This window comes from Pseudophryne corroboree, chromosome 10 (assembly GCF_028390025.1).
Source record: "Pseudophryne corroboree isolate aPseCor3 chromosome 10, aPseCor3.hap2, whole genome shotgun sequence".
Lineage (NCBI taxonomy): Eukaryota > Metazoa > Chordata > Amphibia > Anura > Myobatrachidae > Pseudophryne > Pseudophryne corroboree.
In genome coordinates, this window is record NC_086453.1 from 140,275,217 (window position 1) to 140,295,816 (window position 20,600).

The window sequence follows — 20,600 nt, forward strand, 5'->3', positions numbered from 1 at the left end:
CATCCACTACGGACTACGAGAAATAGATTTACCGGTAAGTAAAATCTTATTTTTTCACCTAATAGGCTAAGAATTGTCGACTGGCATTTTTGTTCAACCTCTAGTGGTATGGCTGCAGTGAGGGGATCACAGTATAAATATAATGTTGTGGTCGCAGATGCTGCTTTTTACGCTATACAGAAATGGCCCAAGTTGGGAGCTTGACCAATCAGTGATTCATGAACAGAAATCCCAGAGAATGGATACAACGTGGATTGGATCTCTGTTTCCACAGGATCCAGCCACGATCCCGGCAGTTAAAATACCGATGCCGGAATGCCGACGCCAGCATTCCCAATAGGGTTTCAAGCACGGTGCCGGGACTGTGTGTGTGTGTGTGTGTGTGTGTGGCGGGAGGGGGGGGGGGGTGTAGTTTTAGTCACTCCTGTGGAGGGTTAGGGTTATGCGGCAGGCGGGGGGGAATGGGTGGGTGGGCAGGGTTAGGTTTAGGCACCCCTGGAGAGTGTTAGGGTTATGCTGCAGGGGGGACAGGGATTATCAAGATCAGGATGCCATGTTCAGTGTTCTGACCGCCTGCATTTCAGTCCCAACCTGTTTCAACTCTGTTGGATTTTGAGGTTTGGGAAACCTGTTGTAAGTAAAGTATTGTTCTCCTGCTGCCCAGTGCGGTCATCCCAGCCCATTTGGTTTGCTAGACCACTGGTCCTTGGTCTGCCCATAGTTACAAAGCTGCACTGAATGGTTATAATTTGATTGTTCTAAATTTCAACAGTTGCTTTTGCATTTATTAGTCCATTAAAAATGAAGCATGCATTCTATAAAAAATATATTGTTTTGACGTACACCTATGAATTGATCAAAGATATAAAGTGCAAAAAAATAATAAAATCTAAAAAAAAAAATCCCCATTAATTGTGTTTTGCAGTGAGTCATGTTTTGGAAATTTGACTTGCACACAAGTTCTCATGTGGACACCCTTCTGGAGAAGGAAAATGTTACCCTTTTTGAAGTGCTCGAAGAGGAGGATGTGCTACAGGAGTGCAAGGTAGTTAATCGCAAGCTGGTGGAATTCCTGGTCCGACCACAGCACATGGAGGAATTGGTCACCTGCATTACACAGGAGCCTTCCAGTGACACGGATGAAAAAATGCGCTATAAGTAAGCATGAACTGGATTCTTTGTCACAAACCTATTGAAGTTATCTTGGTTAAGTCTTTCACCCAGTTGCTGTTAATTCATGATAGTGGGGATATCGTAGATTCATAGGCTTTTGTACATGCTGTACACCCCTGTTAACTTCTAAAGCTGGAGGTTTCAATCCTTTGCCACTTGGTAAATGTAGTTGTTTGCGGTTTCTTTTAGATATCCCAGTGTATCATGTGAGATCCTGACAGCAGATGTATCGCAAATTAACGATGCTTTAGGAGAAGACGAGGCATTACTGAAGCGGCTGTATGGCTTTTTGCAAAATGACGAAGACCTGAATCCTCTGCTGGCCAGTTTCTTCAGCAAAGTGATGGGAATTCTTATTAACCGCAAAACAGAACAGGTAACCTCTCTACCTCTAATCCTCCTTCCTCGTGTCCTTAAACCATTATTAATCAGTCTAAGGGGTATATGCAATTCCGGGCGAATTGCGGCAATTTTTCGCCCGTTTTTTAATTCGACACAAATCGACCGTCGAATTCCGGCCGGCGGGTGCCGGAATTCGACATATTCAATAAAAAACAGATTAGACAGTCCCGCTGTCGAAAAACGGGCCAATTGACGGATTTTGATTCGATTTTTAAAAATGTCAAAACTGTAAAAAACCCGAAAAAAAAATTGCGTGGGGTCCCCCCTCCTAAGCATAACCAGCCTCGGGCTCTTTGAGCCGGTCCTGGTTGCCAAAATACGGGAAAAAAAATGATAGGGGATCCCCCGTATTTTAACAACCAGCATCGGGCTCTGCGCCTGGTACTGGTGCAAAAAATACGGGGGACAAAAAGAGTAGGGGTCCCCTGTATTTTTTGTACCAGCACCGGGCTCCACTAGCTGGACAGATAATGCCACAGCCGGGGGACACTTTTATACCGCTCGCCGTGGCATTAAATACCCAACTAGTCACCCCTGGCCGGGGGTACCCTGGAGGAGTAGGGACCCCTTTAATCAAGGGGGTCCATTCCCCCCACCCCCTCCAGCCACCCAAGGGCCAGGGGTGAAGCCCGAGGCTGCCCCCCCCCCCCATCCATGGGCTGCGGATGGGAGGCTTGATAGCCTTTTGTGAAATGAAAGAATATTGTTTTTTGCAGAAGAACTACAAGTCCCAGCAAGCCTCCCCCGCAAGCTGGTACTTGGAGAACCACAAGTACCAGCATGCGGGGGGGAAACGGGCCCGCTGGTACCTGTAGTTCTTCTGCAAAAAAAATACCCAAATAAAAACAGGACACGCACACCGTTAAAGTACAACTTTATTTCACACATGCCGACACATACATACTTACCTATGTTGAAACGCCGACTGCCACGTCTCCAATGTCGACGAATCCGGGGTACCTGAAAATAAACTTAATACTCACCTAAATCCAGTGTCCAGTGATATTTGTAATCCACGTACTTGGCAAAACAAAAAAACGCATTTACCCGCTCCACACGGACTGAAAGGGGTCCCATGTTTACACATGGGACCCCTTTGCCCGAATGCAGAGACCCCCCGTGACTGCTGTCACAGAAGGTCCCTTCAGCCAATCAGGGAGCGCCACGTCGTGGCACTCTCCTGATTGGCTGTATGCGCGTCTGAGCTGTCAGACGCGCATCGCACAGCCCCCTCCATTATCTTCAATGGTGGGAACTTTGCGGTCAGTGGTGAGGTCACCCGCGGTCAGCGGCTGACCGCGGGTAACCCCACCGCTGACCGCAAAGTTCCCACCATTGAAACTAATGGAGGTGCTGTGCGATGCGCTGTCTGCCAGCTCAGACGCGCATAGGGAATCAGGAGAGTGCCAGGACGTGGCGCTACCTGATTGCCTGAAGGGACCTTCTGTGACAGGAGTCACAGGGGGTCTCCACATTCTGGGAAAGGGGTCCCATGTGTAAACATGGGACCCCTTTCAGTCCGTGTGGAGCGGGTAAATGCGTTTTTTTATTTTGCCAAGTACGTGGATTACAAATATCACTGGACACTGGATTTAGGTGAGTATAATTTTATTTTCAGTTACACCCCGTGGATTCTACTTGGACAAGTGGACCGAACGTCGTGTCAACATAGGTAAGTATGTGTGTGTGTCGACATGTATGTAATAAAGTTGTACTTTCAAGGTGTGTGTGTCCTGTTTTTATTTGGGTATTTTTTTTGCAGTAGAACTACAGGTACCAGTGGGCCCGTTTCCCCCCCGCATGCTGGTACTTGTGGTTCTCCAAGTACCAGCTTGCGGGGGAGGCTTGCTGGGACTTGTAGTTCTGCTGCAAAAAACAATATTCTTTAATTTCACAAAAGGCTATCAGCCTCCCATCCGCAGCCCATGGATGGGGGGACAGCCTCGGGCTTCACCCCTGGCCCTTGGGTGGCTGGAGGGGGGGGACCCCTCGATTGAAGGGGTCCCCACTCCTCCAGGGTACCCTGGCCAGTGGTGACTAGTTGGAGTTTTAATGGCACGGCCGCAGGGACCGATATCAAAGTGTCCCCCGGCTGTGGCATTATCTCCCCAGCTAGTGGAGCCCGGTGCTGGTTCTAAAAATACGGGGGATCACCTGTCATTTACCCCCCCGTATTTTTAGAACCAGGACCGGCTCAAAGAGCCCGAGGCTGGTTATGCTTAGGAGGGGGGACCCCACGCATTTTTTTTCTGATTTTTAACCCATTCCATAGAAAGAAAAGAAAAAATATTTAAAAAAATATATAAAAAATACTTGTGCCTCCTAAATAGACAAACCAAGTACCTAATCACTTCTAATATAAATAGATATGCTATTACCAATTAAAAAAAAACAAAAAAACATGTTTTTAAAATGTTTTATTAGATTCCGCCAGCAAAGTAAGGCGGATTGATAATTACAAATTTACTGTCTAAAAGCACTGTTGTCGAATTTACAATCTTCAATTGAATTTACTATTGTCGAAATGCAGCATTTGTACCATTGCAGAAATGTCGAATTTGTCAAATGTCGAATTTCAAAAAGTTGAATTTGGAAAGTCCGTTTTTTTTTTGACGAAAAGTACTGAATTGCATTGTCGATTTTTTTATTTTATTTATTTTTTGGCGAAAATGTCCGGTTTTTCGACATTTTCGGGAATTCGACCACAATTGCATATACCCCTAAGTGCCTTCATTTCCTGAGCTACAGATACTGTACCTTCCAGATATCTACAATGGTAGCTTAATTGCCAAAGAAGAAGGAACTAGATTGAGTAGAATAATTTCCACTTTTTCACTTGCTTTTATCAGTCTAAAATTCATACAGTTTGTAACATGCCACATTGGGAAACCCAATCCTGACCATTACCAGCTGGGCTAAGAATTGGCACAGACACTTGTAACATAGAATATGATGGTATAGTCAAGACACAGACCCCGGAGCAGTTCGAACCACATAAAACCAGACAACTTGATACTAGTGGAACATGATGAGACAATCGTCTAAGGAAAGACCCAGAATATCTACATGGGGTACTCTCTGGTGTCTATACTCTGGTTCATAGCTCAGCTGGTAATTGTCTCATCTTTTTGTGTTCAGCTTTTATGGGATATCTCACTTTGAGATCCTAATTCTAGTTGTTAACTTTACGTTTATATTAAAATGTATTAAACTGTAACCTCTGTTTCTCACAATGTTTTCTCTGACGTCCTAGTGGATGCTGGGACTCCGTAAGGACCATGGGGAATAGCGGCTCCGCAGGAGACAGGGCACAAAATAAAAGCTTAAGGATCAGGTGGTGTGCACTGGCTCCTCCCCCTATGACCCTCCTCCAAGCCTCAGTTAGATTTTTGTGCCCGGCCGAGAAGGGTGCAATCTAGGTGGCTCTCCTGAGCTGCTTAGAATAAAAGTTTAGTTTAGGTTTTTTTATTTTCAGTGAGTCCTGCTGGCAACAGGCTCACTGCATCGTGGGACTAAGGGGAGAAGAAGCGAACTCACCTGCGTGCAGAGTGGATTGGGCTTCTTAGGCTACTGGACATTAGCTCCAGAGGGACGATCACAGGTACAGCCTGGATGGGTCACCGGAGCCGCGCCGCCGTCCCCCTTACAGAGCCAGAAGAGACGAAGAGGTCCGGTGAAATCGGCGGCAGAAGACATCCTGTCTTCAGACTAAGGTAGCGCACAGCACCGCAGCTGTGCGCCATTGCTCTCAGCACACTTCACACTCCGGTCACTGAGGGTGCAGGGCGCTGGGGGGGAGCGCCCTGAGACGCAATATAACAGTATATACCTTAGGTGGCAAAAAGAATACATCACATATAGCTCCTGGGCTATATGGATGTATTTTAACCCCTGCCATTTTTACACAAAAAAGCGGGAGATAAGGACGTCGTGAAGGGGCGGAGCCTATCTCCTCAGCACACAAGCGCCATTTTCCCTCACAGCTCCGCTGGAAGGACGGCTCCCTGACTCTACCCTGCAGTCCTGCTTCAGAATCAGGGTAAAAAAGAGAAGGGGGGGCATTTTTGGCAGCAAATAACGATAATAACAGCAGCTATAAGGGAATAACACTTATATAAGGTTATCCCTGTATATATATATATATAGCGCTGGGTGTGTGCTGGCAGACTCTCCCTCTGTCTCTCCAAAGGGCTAAGTGGGGTCCTGTCCTCTATCAGAGCATTCCCGGTGTGTGTGCTGTGTGTCGGTACGCGTGTGTCGACATGTATGAGGAGGAAAATGATGTGGAGGCGGAGCAGTTGCCTGTGTTGGTGATGTCACCCCCTAGGGAGTCGACACCTGACTGGATGATTGTATTTAAACAATTAAGTGATAATGTCAGCAATTTGCAAAAAACTGTTGACGACATGAGACAGCCGGCAAATCAATTAGTGCCTGTCCAGGCGTCTCAGACACCGTCAGGGGCGCTAAAACGCCCGTTACCTCAGTGGGTCGACACAGACCCTGACACAGATACTGAGTCTAGTGTCGACGGTGACGAGACAAACGTAATGTCCAGTAGGGCCACACGTTACATGATCACGGCAATGAAAGAGGCATTGAACCTTTCTGACACTACAAGTACCACAAAGAAGGGTATTATGTGGGGTGTGAAAAAACTACCAATAGTTTTTCCTGAGTCAGAGGAAATAAATGAGGTGTGTGATAAAGCGTGGGTTTCCCCCGATAAAAAACAGCTAATTTCTAAAAAATTATTAGCATTATATCCCTTCCCGCCAGAGGTTAGGGCGCGTTGGGAAACACCCCCTAGGGTAGATAAGGCGCTCACACGTTTATCTAAACAAGTAGCGTTACCGTCTCCTGATACGGCCACCCTCAAAGAACCAGCTGATAGAAGGCTGGAAAATATCCTAAAAAGTATATACACACATACTGGTGTTATACTGCGACCAGCAATCGCCTCAGCCTGGATGTGCAGTGCTGGAGTCGCATGGTCGGATTCCCTGACTGAGAATATTGATACCCTGGATAGGGACAATATTTTGTTAACTATAGAACATTTAAAGGATGCATTGCTATATATGCGTGATGCACAGAGGGATATTTGCACCCTGGCATCAAGAGTAAGTGCTATGTCCATCTCTGCCAGAAGAGCGTTATGGACGCGACAGTGGTCAGGGGATGCGGATTCCAAACGGCACATGGAAGTATTGCCGTATAAAGGGGAGGAGTTATTTGGGGCTGGTCTATCGGACCTGGTGGCCACGGCAACGGCTGGAAAATCCACCTTTTTACCCCAGGTCACTTCACATCAGCAGAAAAAGACGCCGTCTTTTCAAACTCAGTCCTTTCGTTCCCATAAGTACAAGCGAGCAAAAGGCCACTCTTTTCTGCCCCGGGGCAGAGGAAGAGGAAAAAGACTGCACCATGCAGCCGCTTCCCAGGAGCAGAAGCCCTCCCCTGCTTCTGCCAAGTCTTCAGCATGACGCTGGGGCTTTACAAGCAGACTCAGATATGGTGGGGGCCCGTCTCAAGAATTTCAACGCGCAGTGGGCTCACTCGCAAGTGGATCCCTGGATTCTACAGGTAGTATCGCAGGGGTACAAACTGGAATTCGAGGCGTTTCCCCCTCGTCGGTTCCTGAAGTCTGCTTTACCAAAGTCTCCCTCCGACAGGGAGGCAGTTTTGGAAGCCATTCACAAGCTGTATTCCCAGCAGGTGATAATCAAGGTACCCCTCCTGCAACAAGGAAAGGGGTATTATTCCACGCTGTTTGTGGTACCGAAGCCGGACGGCTCGGTGAGACCAATTTTAAATCTGAAATCCTTGAACACTTACATAAAAAGGTTCAAATTCAAGATGGAGTCACTCAGAGCAGTGATAGCGAACCTGGAAGAAGGGGACTATATGGTGTCTCTGGACATCAAAGATGCTTATCTCCACGTCCCAATATACCCTTCTCACCAAGGGTACCTCAGGTTTGTAGTACAAAACTGTCATTATCAGTTTCAGACGCTGCCGTTTGGATTGTCCACGGCACCTCGGGTCTTTACCAAGGTAATGGCCGAAATGATGATTCTTCTACGAAGAAAAGGCATTTTAATTATCCCTTACTTGGACGATCTCCTGATAAGGGCAAGATCCAGGGAACAGTTAGAAGTCGGAGTAGCACTATCTCAGGTAGTGTTACGTCAGCACGGGTGGATTCTAAATATTCCAAAATCGCAGCTGATTCCAACGACACGTCTACTGTTCCTAGGAATGATTCTGGACACAGTCCAGAAGAAGGTGTTTCTCCCGGAGGAGAAGGCCAGGGAGTTATCCGAGCTAGTCAGGAACCTCCTAAAACCAGGCCAGGTCTCAGTGCATCAGTGCACGAGGGTCCTGGGAAAAATGGTGGCTTCTTACGAAGCGATTCCATTCGGAAGATTCCATGCAAGAACGTTTCAGTGGGATCTACTGGACAAATGGTCCGGATCGCATCTGCAGATGCATCAGCGGATAACCCTGTCGCCAAGGACAAGGGTGTCTCTCCTGTGGTGGCTGCAGAGTGCTCATCTACTAGAGGGCCGCAGATTTGGCATTCAGGATTGGATCCTGGTAACCACGGATGCCAGCCTGAGAGGCTGGGGAGCAGTCACACAGGGAAGGAATTTCCAGGGCTTGTGGTCAAGCATGGAAACATCTCTTCATATAAACATTCTGGAACTAAGGGCCATTTACAATGCCCTAAGTCAAGCAAAACCTCTGCTTCCTAGTCAGGCGGTGTTGATCCAATCGGACAACATCACGTCAGTCGCCCACGTAAACCGACAGGGCGGCACGAGAAGCAGGAGGGCAATGGCAGAAGCTGCAAGGATTCTTCGCTGGGCGGAAAATCATGTGATAGCACTGTCAGCAGTGTTCATTCCGGGAGTGGACAACTGGGAAGCAGACTTCCTCAGCAGACACGACCTTCACCCGGGAGAGTGGGGACTTCACCCAGAAGTCTTCCACCTGATTGTAAACCGTTGGGAAAAACCAAAGGTGGACATGATGGCGTCACGTCTAAACAAAAAACTGGACAGATATTGCGCCAGGTCAAGGGACCCTCAGGCAATAGCAGTGGACGCTCTGGTAACGCCGTGGGTGTACCAGTCAGTGTATGTGTTCCCTCCTCTGCCTCTCATACCAAAAGTACTGAGAATCATAAGAAGGAGAGGAGTAAGAACTATACTCGTGGTTCCGGATTGGCCAAGAAGGACTTGGTACCCGGAACTTCAAGAGATGCTCGCGGACGAACCGTGGCCTCTACCTCTAAGAAAGGACCTGCTACTGCAGGGGCCTTGTCTGTTCCAAGACTTACCGCGGCTGCGTTTGACGGCATGGCGGTTGAACGCCGGATCCTGAGGGAAAAAGGCATTCCAGAAGAAGTCATCCCTACTCTGGTCAAAGCCAGGAAGGACGTAACCGCAAAACATTATCACCGCATTTGGCGTAAATATGTTGCGTGGTGTGAGGCCAAGAAGGCCCCTACAGAGGAATTTCAACTGGGTCGTTTCCTTCATTTCCTGCAAACAGGACTGTCTATGGGCCTAAAATTAGGGTCCATTAAGGTTCAAATTTCGGCCCTGTCGATTTTCTTCCAGAAAGAACTGGCTTCAGTACCTGAAGTTCAGACATTTGTAAAAGGGGTGCTGCACATACAGCCTCCTTTTGTGCCTCCAGTGGCACCTTGGGATCTCAATGTGGTGTTGAGTTTTCTAAAGTCACATTGGTTTGAACCACTTTCCACTGTGGACTTAAAATATCTCACATGGAAGGTGTCGATGCTGTTAGCCTTGGCTTCAGCCAGGCGTGTGTCAGAATTGGCGGCTTTATCATATAAAAGCCCTTACTTAATTTTTCATTCTGACAGGGCGGAATTGAGGACTCGTCCTGAATTTCTACCTAAGGTGGTTTCTGCATTTCACATGAACCAACCTATTGTGGTACCTGCGGCTACCAGGGACTTAGAGGACTCTAAGTTGCTTGACGTTGTCAGGGCCTTGAAAATATATGTTTCCAGGACGGCTGGAGTCAGAAAATCTGACTCGCTGTTTATCCTGTATGCACCCAACAAGCTGGGTGCTCCTGCTTCAAAGCAGACGATTGCTCGTTGGATTTGTAGTACAATTCAGCTTGCACATTCTGTGGCAGGATTGCCACAGCCAAAATCAGTAAAAGCCCATTCCACAAGGAAAGTGGGCTCATCTTGGGCGGCTGCCCGAGGGGTCTCGGCTTTACAACTTTGCCGAGCAGCTACTTGGTCAGGGGCAAACACGTTTGCTAAATTCTACAAATTTGATACCCTGGCTGAGGAGGACCTGGAGTTCTCTCATTCGGTGCTGCAGAGTCATCCGCACTCTCCCGCCCGTTTGGGAGCTTTGGTATAATCCCCATGGTCCTTACGGAGTCCCAGCATCCACTAGGACGTCAGAGAAAATAAGATTTTACTTACCGATAAATCTATTTCTCGTAGTCCGTAGTGGATGCTGGGCGCCCATCCCTAGTGCGGATTGTCTGCAATACTTGTATATAGTTATTGTTACAAAAATTCGGGTTATTATTGTTGTGAGCCATCTTTTCAGAGGCTCCTTTGCGTTTATCATACTGTTAACTGGGTTCAGATCACAAGTTGTACGATGTGATTGGTGTGGCTGGTATGAGTCTTACCCGGGATTCAATATCCTTCCTTATTATGTACGCTCGTCCGGGCACAGTATCCTAACTGAGGCTTGGAGGAGGGTCATAGGGGGAGGAGCCAGTGCACACCACCTGATCCTTAAGCTTTTATTTTGTGCCCTGTCTCCTGCGGAGCCGCTATTCCCCATGGTCCTTACGGAGTCCCAGCATCCACTACGGACTACGAGAAATAGATTTATCGGTAAGTAAAATCTTATTTTTTATGATTCATGTATGAACATTCTGCATACTGAGGTGGAAAGAGAGAACCACCACACATTGTCTAACGTTCCTTTCAGAATATTGTGAGGACTGAGAGTTCTTTTAACAGCAATTCATCAATTCAGGGACGTATATTTTTTATTGATATGTTGGTTGATGTAATATGATTTTGGAGGCGCCATCTGAAAGAGTTACCACTTTGTAGCATATTTGTATTTTGGTTAGAGGTGTGGGGATCACCTAACAGGTTTCTCACTTCAGTGGCAGCCTCCTAGGTTGCGCACTTGAAAGGGAACCCATTATTTATTTCAGTGTTGTACAATAGCCATACAGGAACATTCAGATGTACAGTATTAGCTATGTTTCTCTAACGTCCTAGTGGATGCTGGGGACTCCGAAAGGACCATGGGGAATAGCGGCTCCGCAGGAGACTGGGCACAAAGTAAAAGCTTTAGGACTAGCTGGTGTGCACTGGCTCCTCCCCCTATGACCCTCCTCCAAGCCTCAGTTAAGATTTTGTGCCCGAACGAGAAGGGTGCAATCTAGGTGGCTCTCCTGAGCTGCTTAGAGTAAAAGTTTAAATAGGTTTTTTATTTTCAGTGAGACCTGCTGGCAACAGGCTCACTGCATCGAGGGACTAAGGGGAGAAGAAGCGAACTCACCTGCGTGCAGAGTGGATTGGGCTTCTTAGGCTACTGGACATTAGCTCCAGAGGGACGATCACAGGCCCAGCCATGGATGGGTCCCGGAGCCGCGCCGCCGGCCCCCTTACAGATGCTGAAGCAAGAAGAGGTCCATAAATCGGCGGCAGAAGACTTTCCTGTCTTCATAAGGTAGCGCACAGCACTGCAGCTGTGCGCCATTGCTCTCAGCACACTTCACACTTCGGTCACTGAGGGTGCAGGGCGCTGGGGGGGGGGGGCGCCCTGGGAAGCAATGAATTTACCTTATTTGGCAAAAAATACATCACATATAGCTCCTGGGCTATATGGATGTATTTAACCCCTGCCAGTTTTCCAGAAAAAAGCGGGAGAAGAGCCCGCCGTGAAGGGGGCGGGGCCTATCTCCTCAGCACACAGCGCCATTTTTCCCACACAGCTCCGCTGGTAGGAAGGCTCACAGAATCTCCCCTGCATCCTGCAACTACAGAAACAGGGTAAAAAAGAGAGGGGGGCACTTATTTGGCAAAATAACAGATATAAGCAGCTATAAGGGATAGACACTTATTGTAAGGTTGTCCCTATACATATATAGCGCTCTGGTGTGTGCTGGCAAACTCTCCCTCTGTCTCCCCAAGGGGCTAAGTGGGTCCTGTCCTCTATCAGAGCATTCCCTGTGTGTGTGCTGGGTGTCGGTACGTGTGTGTCGACATGTATGAGGAGGAAAATGATGTGGAGGCGGAGCAATTGCCTATAATGGTGATGTCACCCCCTAGGGAGTCGACACCTGAATGGATGGCCGTAATTAAGGAATTACGTGACAGTGTCGGCACGTTACAGAAAACTGTTGACGACATGAGACAGCCGGCAGCTCAGTTAGTGCCTGTCCAGGCGTCTCAAACACCGTCAGGGGCTTTTAAACGCCCGTTACCTCAGTGGGTCGACACGGACACAGACACTGACTCCAGTGTCGACGGTGAAGAAACAAACGTATTTTCCAGTAGGGCCACACGTTACATGATCACGGCAATGAAGGAGGTTTTGCACATCTCTGATACTGCAAGTACCACAAAAAGGGGTATTATGTGGGGTGTGAAAAAACTACCCGTAGTTTTTCCTGAATCAGATGAATTGAATGAAGTGTGTGATGAAGCGTGGGTTACCCCCGACAAAAAACTGCTAATTTCTAAAAAATTATTGGCACTATATCCCTTCCCACCAGAGGTTAGGGCTCGTTGGGAAACACCCCCTAGGGTGGATAAGGCGCTCACACGCTTATCAAAACAAGTGGCGTTACCGTCTCCAGAAACGGCCGCCCTTAAGGAGCCAGCAGATAGGAGGCTGGAAAATATCCTTAAAAGTATATACACTCATACTGGTGTTATACTGCGACCAGCAATCGCCTCAGCCTGGATGTGCAGTGCTGGGGTGGCTTGGTCGGATTCCCTGACTGAAAATATTGATACCCTGGACAGGGACAATATATTATTGACTATAGAGCATTTAAAGGATGCATTCCTATATATGCGAGATGCACAGAGAGACATTTGCACTCTGGCATCAAGAGTAAGTGCGATGTCCATTTCTGCCAGAAGAGGATTATGGACGCGACAGTGGTCAGGGGATGCGGATTCCAAACGGCATATGGAAGTATTGCCGTATAAAGGGGAGGAGTTATTTGGGGGCGGTCTATCGGACCTGGTGGCCACGGCAACGGCTGGGAAATCCACCTTTTTACCCCAAGTCACCTCGCAGCAGAAAAAGATACCGTCTTTTCAGGCTCAGTCCTTTCGTCCCCATAAGGGCAAGCGGGCAAAAGGCCACTCATATCTGCCCCGGGGCAGAGGAAGGGGAAAAAGACTGCAACAGACAGCTTCTTCCCACGAACAGAAGCCCTCCCCCGCTTCTGCCAAGTCCTCAGCATGACGCTGGGGCCTTACAAGCGGACTCAGGCACGGTGGGGGCCCGTCTCAAGAATTTCAGTGCGCAGTGGGCTCACTCGCAAGTGGACCCCTGGATCCTGCAGGTAGTATCTCAGGGGTACAAATTGGAATTCGAGACGTCTCCCCCTCGCCGGTTCCTGAAGTCTGCTTTACCAACGTCTACCCCCGACAGGGAGGCGGTATTGGAAGCCATTCACAAGCTGTATTCCCAGCAAGTGATAATCAAGGTACCCCTCCTACAACAGGGAAAGGGGTATTACTCCACGCTGTTTGTGGTACCGAAGCCGGACGGCTCGGTGAGACCCATTTTAAATCTGAAAGCCTTGAACACTTACATAAAAAGGTTCAAGTTCAAGATGGAGTCACTCAGAGCAGTGATAGCGAACCTGGAAGAAGGGGACTACATGGTGTCTCTGGACATCAAGGATGCTTACCTCCATGTCCCAATTTGCCCTTCTCACCAAGGGTACCTCAGGTTTGTGGTACAGAACTGTCACTATCAGTTTCAGACGCTGCCGTTTGGATTGTCCACGGCACCCCGGGTCTTTACCAAGGTAATGGCCGAAATGATGATTCTTCTTCGAAGAAAAGGCGTCTTAATTATCCCTTACTTGGACGATGATCTGATAAGGGCACGGTCCAGAGAACAGTTAGAGGTCGGAGTAGCACTATCTCAAATAGTACTACGACAGCACGGATGGATTCTAAATATTCCAAAATCGCAGCTGATTCCGACGACACGTCTGCTGTTCCTAGGGATGATTCTGGACACAGTACAGAAAAAGGTGTTTCTCCCGGAAGAGAAAGCCAGGGAGTTATCCGACCTAGTCAGGAAACTCCTAAGACCAGGCCAGGTGTCAGTGCATCAGTGCACAAGGGTCCTGGGAAAGATGGTGGCTTCTTACGAAGCGATTCCATTCGGCAGATTCCACGCAAGAACTTTTCAGTTGGATCTGCTAGACAAATGGTCCGGATCGCATCTTCAAATGCATCAGCGGATAACCCTGTCTCCAAGGACAAGGGTGTCTCTCCTGTGGTGGTTACAGAGTGCTCATCTCCTAGAGGGCCGCAGATTCGGCATTCAGGATTGGGTCCTGGTGACCACGGATGCCAGCCTGAGAGGCTGGGGAGCAGTCACACAGGGAAAAAATTTCCAGGGCTTGTGGTCAAGCATGGAAACGTCACTTCACATAAATATCCTGGAACTAAGGGCCATTTACAATGCCCTAAGTCAGGCAAGGCCTCTGCTTCAGGGTCAGCCAGTATTGATCCAGTCGGACAACATCACGGCAGTCGCCCACGTAAACAGACAGGGCGGCACAAGAAGCAGGAGGGCAATGACGGAAGTGGCAAGGATTCTTCGCTGGGCGGAAAATCATGTGATAGCACTGTCAGCAGTGTTCATCCCGGGAGTGGACAACTGGGAAGCAGACTTCCTCAGCAGACACGATCTTCACCCGGGGGAGTGGGGACTTCACCCAGAAGTCTTCCACATGATTGTAAACCGTTGGGAAAAACCAAAGGTGGACATGATGGCGTCTCGCCTCAACAAAAAACTGGACAGATATTGCTCCAGGTCAAGGGACCCTCAGGCAATAGCTGTGGACGCTCTGGTAACACCGTGGGTGTACCAGTCAGTGTATGTGTTCCCTCCTCTTCCTCTCATACCAAAAGTACTGAGAATCATAAGAAGGAGAGGAGTAAAGACTATACTCGTGGCTCCGGATTGGCCAAGAAGGACTTGGTACCCGGAAATTCAAGAGATGCTCACGGAAGACCCGTGGCCTCTACCTCTAAGACAGGACCTGCTCCAGCAGGGACCATGTCTGTTCCAAGACTTACCGCGGCTGCGTTTGACGGCATGGCGGTTGAACGCCGGATCCTGAAGGAAAAAGGCATTCCGGATGAAGTCATCCCTACCCTGATCAAAGCCAGGAAGGATGTAACCGTACAACATTATCACCGTATTTGGCGTAAATATGTTGCGTGGTGCGAGGCCAGGAAGGCCCCTACGGAGGAATTTCAACTGGGTCGATTCCTGCATTTCCTGCAAACAGGACTGTCTATGGGCCTCAAATTAGGGTCCATTAAGGTTCAAATTTCGGCCCTGTCGATATTCTTCCAAAAAGAACTAGCTTCTGTTCCTGAAGTTCAGACGTTTGTCAAGGGAGTACTGCATATACAGCCTCCATTTGTGCCTCCAGTGGCACCTTGGGATCTCAATGTAGTGTTGGGATTCCTAAAATCACATTGGTTTGCACCACTCACCACTGTGGACTTGAAATATCTCACATGGAAAGTGGTAATGCTGTTAGCCCTGGCTTCAGCCAGGCGTGTATCAGAATTGGCGGCTTTATCCTATAAAAGCCCTTACCTAATTTTTCATACGGACAGGGCAGAATTGAGGACTCGTCCTCAATTTCTCCCTAAGGTGGTTTCAGCATTTCACTTAAACCAACCTATTGTGGTGCCTGCGGCTACTAGGGACTTGGAGGATTCCAAGTTGCTGGACGTAGTCAGGGCCCTGAAAATATATGTTTCCAGGACGGCTGGAGTCAGAAAATCTGACTCGCTGTTTATCCTGTATGCACCCAACAAGCTGGGTGCTCCTGCTTCTAAGCAGACGATTGCTCGTTGGATTTGTAGTACAATTCAGCTTGCACATTCTGTGGCAGGCCTGCCACAGCCAAAATCTGTAAAAGCCCATTCCACACGGAAAGTGGGCTCATCTTGGGCGGCTGCCCGAGGGGTCTCGGCTTTACAACTTTGCCGAGCAGCTACTTGGTCAGGGGCAAACACGTTTGCTAAATTCTACAAATTTGATACCCTGGCTGAGGAGGACCTGGAGTTCTCTCATTCGGTGCTGCAGAGTCATCCGCACTCTCCCGCCCGTTTGGGAGCTTTGGTATAATCCCCATGGTCCTTTCGGAGTCCCCAGCATCCACTAGGACGTTAGAGAAAATAAGAATTTACTTACCGATAATTCTATTTCTCATAGTCCGTAGTGGATGCTGGGCGCCCATCCCAAGTGCGGATTGTCTGCATTACTTGTACATAGTTATTGTTACAAAAATCGGGTTATTGTTGTTGAGAGCCATCTTTTCAGAGGCTCCTTCTGTTATCATGCTGTTAACTGGGTTCAGATCACAAGTTGTACGGTGTGATTGGTGTGGCTGGTATGAGTCTTACCCGGGATTCAAAATCCTTCCTTATTGTGTACGCTCGTCCGGGCACAGTATCCTAACTGAGGCTTGGAGGAGGGTCATAGGGGGAGGAGCCAGTGCACACCAGCTAGTCCTAAAGCTTTTACTTTGTGCCCAGTCTCCTGCGGAGCCGCTATTCCCCATGGTCCTTTCGGAGTCCCCAGCATCCACTACGGACTATGAGAAATAGAATTATCGGTAAGTAAATTCTTATTTTTTGTGACAGTCCTTTGATTCTTGCTTTCTATTGTGTTTATTTACCGTTTATTTCTCTGACGTCCTAGTGGATGCTGGGTACTCCGTAAGGACCATGGGGAATAGACGGGCTCCGCAGGAGACTGGGCACTTCTTTAAAGAAAAGATTAGGTACTACATCTGGTGTGCACTGGCTCCTCCCTCTATGCCCCTCCTCCAGACCTCAGTTAGAATCTGTGCCCGGCCTGAGCTGGATGCACTTAGTGGGCTCTCCTGAGTTCACTAAAAAGAAAAGTATTTGTTAGGTTTTTTATTTTCAGTGAGATCTGCTGGCAACAGACTCACTGCTATGTGGGACTTAGGGGAGAGAAGCAAACCTACCTGCTTGCAGCTAGCTTGTGCTTCCAGGCTACTGGACACCATTAGCTCCAGAGGGATCGAACACAGGGCCCGACCTCGATCGTCCGTTCCCGGAGCCGCGCCGCCGTCCCCCTTGCAGAGCCAGAAGACGGAAGAAACCGGAGGAAATCGGCGGCTGAAGACTTCGGTCTTCAATAAGGTAGCGCACAGCACTGCAGCTGTGTGCCATTGCTCCCACAGCACACCACACGCTCCGGTCACTGGTGGGTGCAGGGCGCTGGGGGGGGCGCCCTGGGCTGCAATTAATATACCTTTTGGCAATAAAAAGCACATAATACAGTGTTCAACACTGTATATGTGCAGAAACCCCCGCCATTAACGTTATAAAAAGCGGGAGAAGCCCGCCGTTGAAGGGGCGGGGCTATCTCCCTCAGCACAGCCAGCGCCATTTTCTCTTCACAGCTCCGCTGGAAGGACGCTCCCCAGGCTCTCCCCTGCAGTATACACTACAGAAAGGGTAAAAAAGAGGGGGGGGGGGGGCACATAAATTTAGGCGCAAATTGTGATATAAGCAGCTGTAGGGGGAAAATTCACTTTGTGTATAGTGTATATCCCTCTGTTATATAGCGCTCTGGTGTGTGCTGGCATACTCTCTCTCTGTCTCCCCAAAGGACTTTGTGGGGTCCTGTCCTCAGTCAGAGCATTCCCTGTGTGTGTGCGGTGTGTCGGTACGGCTGTGTCGACATGTTTGATGAGGATGCTTACGTGGAGGCGGAGCAGGTGCCGATAAGTGTGATGTCGGCCCCTGAGGGGCCGACACCTGAGTGGATGGATATGTGGAAGGTATTAACAGACAGTGTCAACTCCTTGCATAAAAGGTTCGATGACGCAGCTTTGGGACAGCCGGCATCTCAGCCCGCGCCTGCCCAGGCATCTCAGAGGCCGTCAGGGGCTCAAAAACGCCCGCTACCTCAGACGGCAGACACAGATGTCGACACGGAGTCTGACTCCAGTGTCGACGAGGATGAGACAAATATACAATCCACTAGGGCCATCCGATGCATGATTACGGCAATGAAAAATGTGTTGCACATTTCTGACATTAACCCGGTTACCACAAAAAAGGGTATTATGTTTGGGGAGAAAAAGCAGCCAGTGACTTTTCCCCCATCTGATGAATTAAATGAATTGTGTGAAGAAGCGTGGGGTTCCCCAGATAAGAAACTAGTAATTTCTAAGCGGTTACTAATGGCGTACCCTTTCCCGCCAACGGATAGGTTACGCTGGGAGACATCCCCTAAGGTGGACAAGGCGCTCACACGCTTATCAAAAAAGGTGGCACTGCCTTCTCAGGATACGGCCGCCTTTAAAGGAGCCTGCAGATAGAAAGCAGGAGGCTATCCTGAAGTCTGTGTATACACACTCAGGTACTATACTGAGACCTGCTATTGCTTCAGCATGGATGTGTAGTGCTGCAGCAGCGTGGTCTGATTCCCTGTCTGATTACATTGATTCCCTTGACAGGGACACTATATTGCTAACCATAGAGCATATTAAAGACGTAGTCTTATATATGAGAGATGCACAGAGGGACATTTGCCGGCTGGCATCTAGAATTAATGCAATGTCCATTTCTGCCAGGAGAGTATTATGGACTCGGCAGTGGACAGGTGATGCTGATTCTAAAAGGCGCATGGAAATTTTGCCTTATAAGGGTGAGGAATTGTTTGGGGACGGTCTTTCGGACCTCGTATCCACAGCAACAGCTGGGAAGTCGACTTTTTTTTACCTCAGGTTCCCTCACAGCCTAAGAAAGCACCGTATTATCAAGTGCAGTCCTTTCGGCCTCAGAAAGGCAAGCGGGTTAGAGGCGCGTCCTTTCTGCCCAGAGGCAGGGGTAGAGGGAAAAAGCTGCACCATGCAGCCAGTTCCCAAGAACAAAAATCCTCCCCTGCTTCCACTAAGTCCACCGCATGACGCTGGGGCTCCACATGTGGAGCCAGGTGCGGTGGGGGCCCGTCTCCGGAACTTCAGCGACCAGTGGGTTCGCTCACAGGTGGATCTCTGGGTTCTACAAGTGGTATCTCAGGGATACAAGCTGGAGTTCGAGACGTCTCCCCCTCGCCGTTACCTCAAATCAGCCTTGCCAGCTACTCCCCAGGACAGGGAGGTAGTACTGGCGGCAATTCACAAGCTGTACCTCCAGCAGGTGATAATCAAAGTTCCCCTCCTTCAACAGGGACGGGGTTACTATTCCACAATGTTTGTGGTACCGAAACCAGACGGTTCGGTGAGACCCATTCTAAATTTGAAATCCTTGAACACTTATTATATAAGGAAGTTCAAGTTCAAAATGGAATCGCTTAGGGCGGTTATTGCAAGCCTGGAAGAGGGGGATTACATGGTATCACTGGACATCAAGGATGCTTACCTACATGTCCCCATTTACCCACCTCACCAGGTGTACCTCCGTTTTGTGGTACAGGACTGCCATTACCAATTCCAGAAGTTGCCGTTTGGTCTGTCCACGGCACCGAGGGTATTTACCAAAGTAATGGCCGAAATTATGATACTCCTTCGGAAGAAGGGAGTTCTAATTATCCCGTACTTGGACGATCTCCTTATAAAGGCGAGGTCCAGGGAGCAGTTGTAAGTCAGAGTAGCACTATCTCAGGAAGTGCTACAACAGCACAGCTGGATTCTGAATATCCCAAAGTCGCAGCTGGTTCCTACGACGCGTCTGCTGTTCCTGGGTATGATTCTGGACACAGAACAGAAGAAGGTGTTTCTCCCGGAGGAGAAGGACAAGGAGTTGTCATCTCTGGTCAGAGACCTCCTAAAACCAAAACAGGTGTCGGTGCATCACTGCACGCGAGTCCTGGGAAAGATGGTAGCTTCTTACGAGGCAATTCCATTCGGCAGGTTCCATGCAAGGAACTTTCAGTGGGATCTGTTAGACAAGTGGTCCGGATCGCATCTTCAGATGCATCGGCTGATCACCCTGTCCCCGAGGGCCAGGGTGTCTCTGCTGTGGTGGCTGCAGAGTGCTCATCTTCTCGAGGGCCGCAGACTCAGCATACAGGACTGGGTCCTGGTGACCACGGATGCAAGCCTCCGAGGTTGGGGGGGCAGTCACTCAGGGAAGAAACTTCCAAGGACAATGGTCGAGTCAGGAGGCTTCCCTATACATAAATATTCTGGAACTAAGGGCCATTTACAATGCCCTAAGTCAGGCAAAACCCCTGCTTCAAAACCAGCCGGTGCTGATTCAGTCAGACAACATCATGGCGGTCGCCCATGTAAACCGACAGGGCGGCACAAGAAGCAGGATGGCGATGGCAGAAGCCACAAGGATTTTCCGATGGGCGGAAAATCACGTGATAGCACTGTCAGCAGTGTTCATTCCGGGAGTGGACAACTGGGAAGCAGACTTCCTCAGCAGGCACGACCTCCACCCGGGAGAGTGGGGACTTCATCCAGAAGTCTTCCAGCTGATTGTAAATAGTTGGGAAAGGCCACAGGTGGACATGATGGCGTCCCGCCTCAACAAAAAGCTAAAAAGATATTGCGCCAGGTCAAGGGACCCTCAGGCGATAGCTGTGGACGCTCTAGTAACACCGTGGGTGTACCAGTCGGTTTATGTGTTCCCTCCTCTTCCTCTCATACCAAAGGTGCTGAGGATAATAAGAAAGAGAGGAGTAAGAACTATACTCATCGTTCCGGATTGGCCAAGAAGGACT

The 20,600-nt window shown here is 49.0% G+C and overlaps 1 protein-coding gene across 2 annotated transcripts in view; it reads left to right on the forward strand.

Moving 5' to 3' along the window:
• Positions 1-20,600, forward strand: part of PPP6R1 (protein phosphatase 6 regulatory subunit 1) — a 329,328-nt gene that overhangs the window by 27,529 nt on the left and 281,199 nt on the right. For both annotated transcript variants that reach the window (XM_063942823.1, XM_063942824.1), the window contains exons 2-3: positions 926-1,158; positions 1,363-1,549. In XM_063942823.1, the coding sequence (XP_063798893.1) occupies positions 932-1,158; positions 1,363-1,549 (414 nt within the window). In that variant the 5' untranslated portion in view covers positions 926-931. The remainder of the gene's footprint in view (positions 1-925; positions 1,159-1,362; positions 1,550-20,600) is intronic.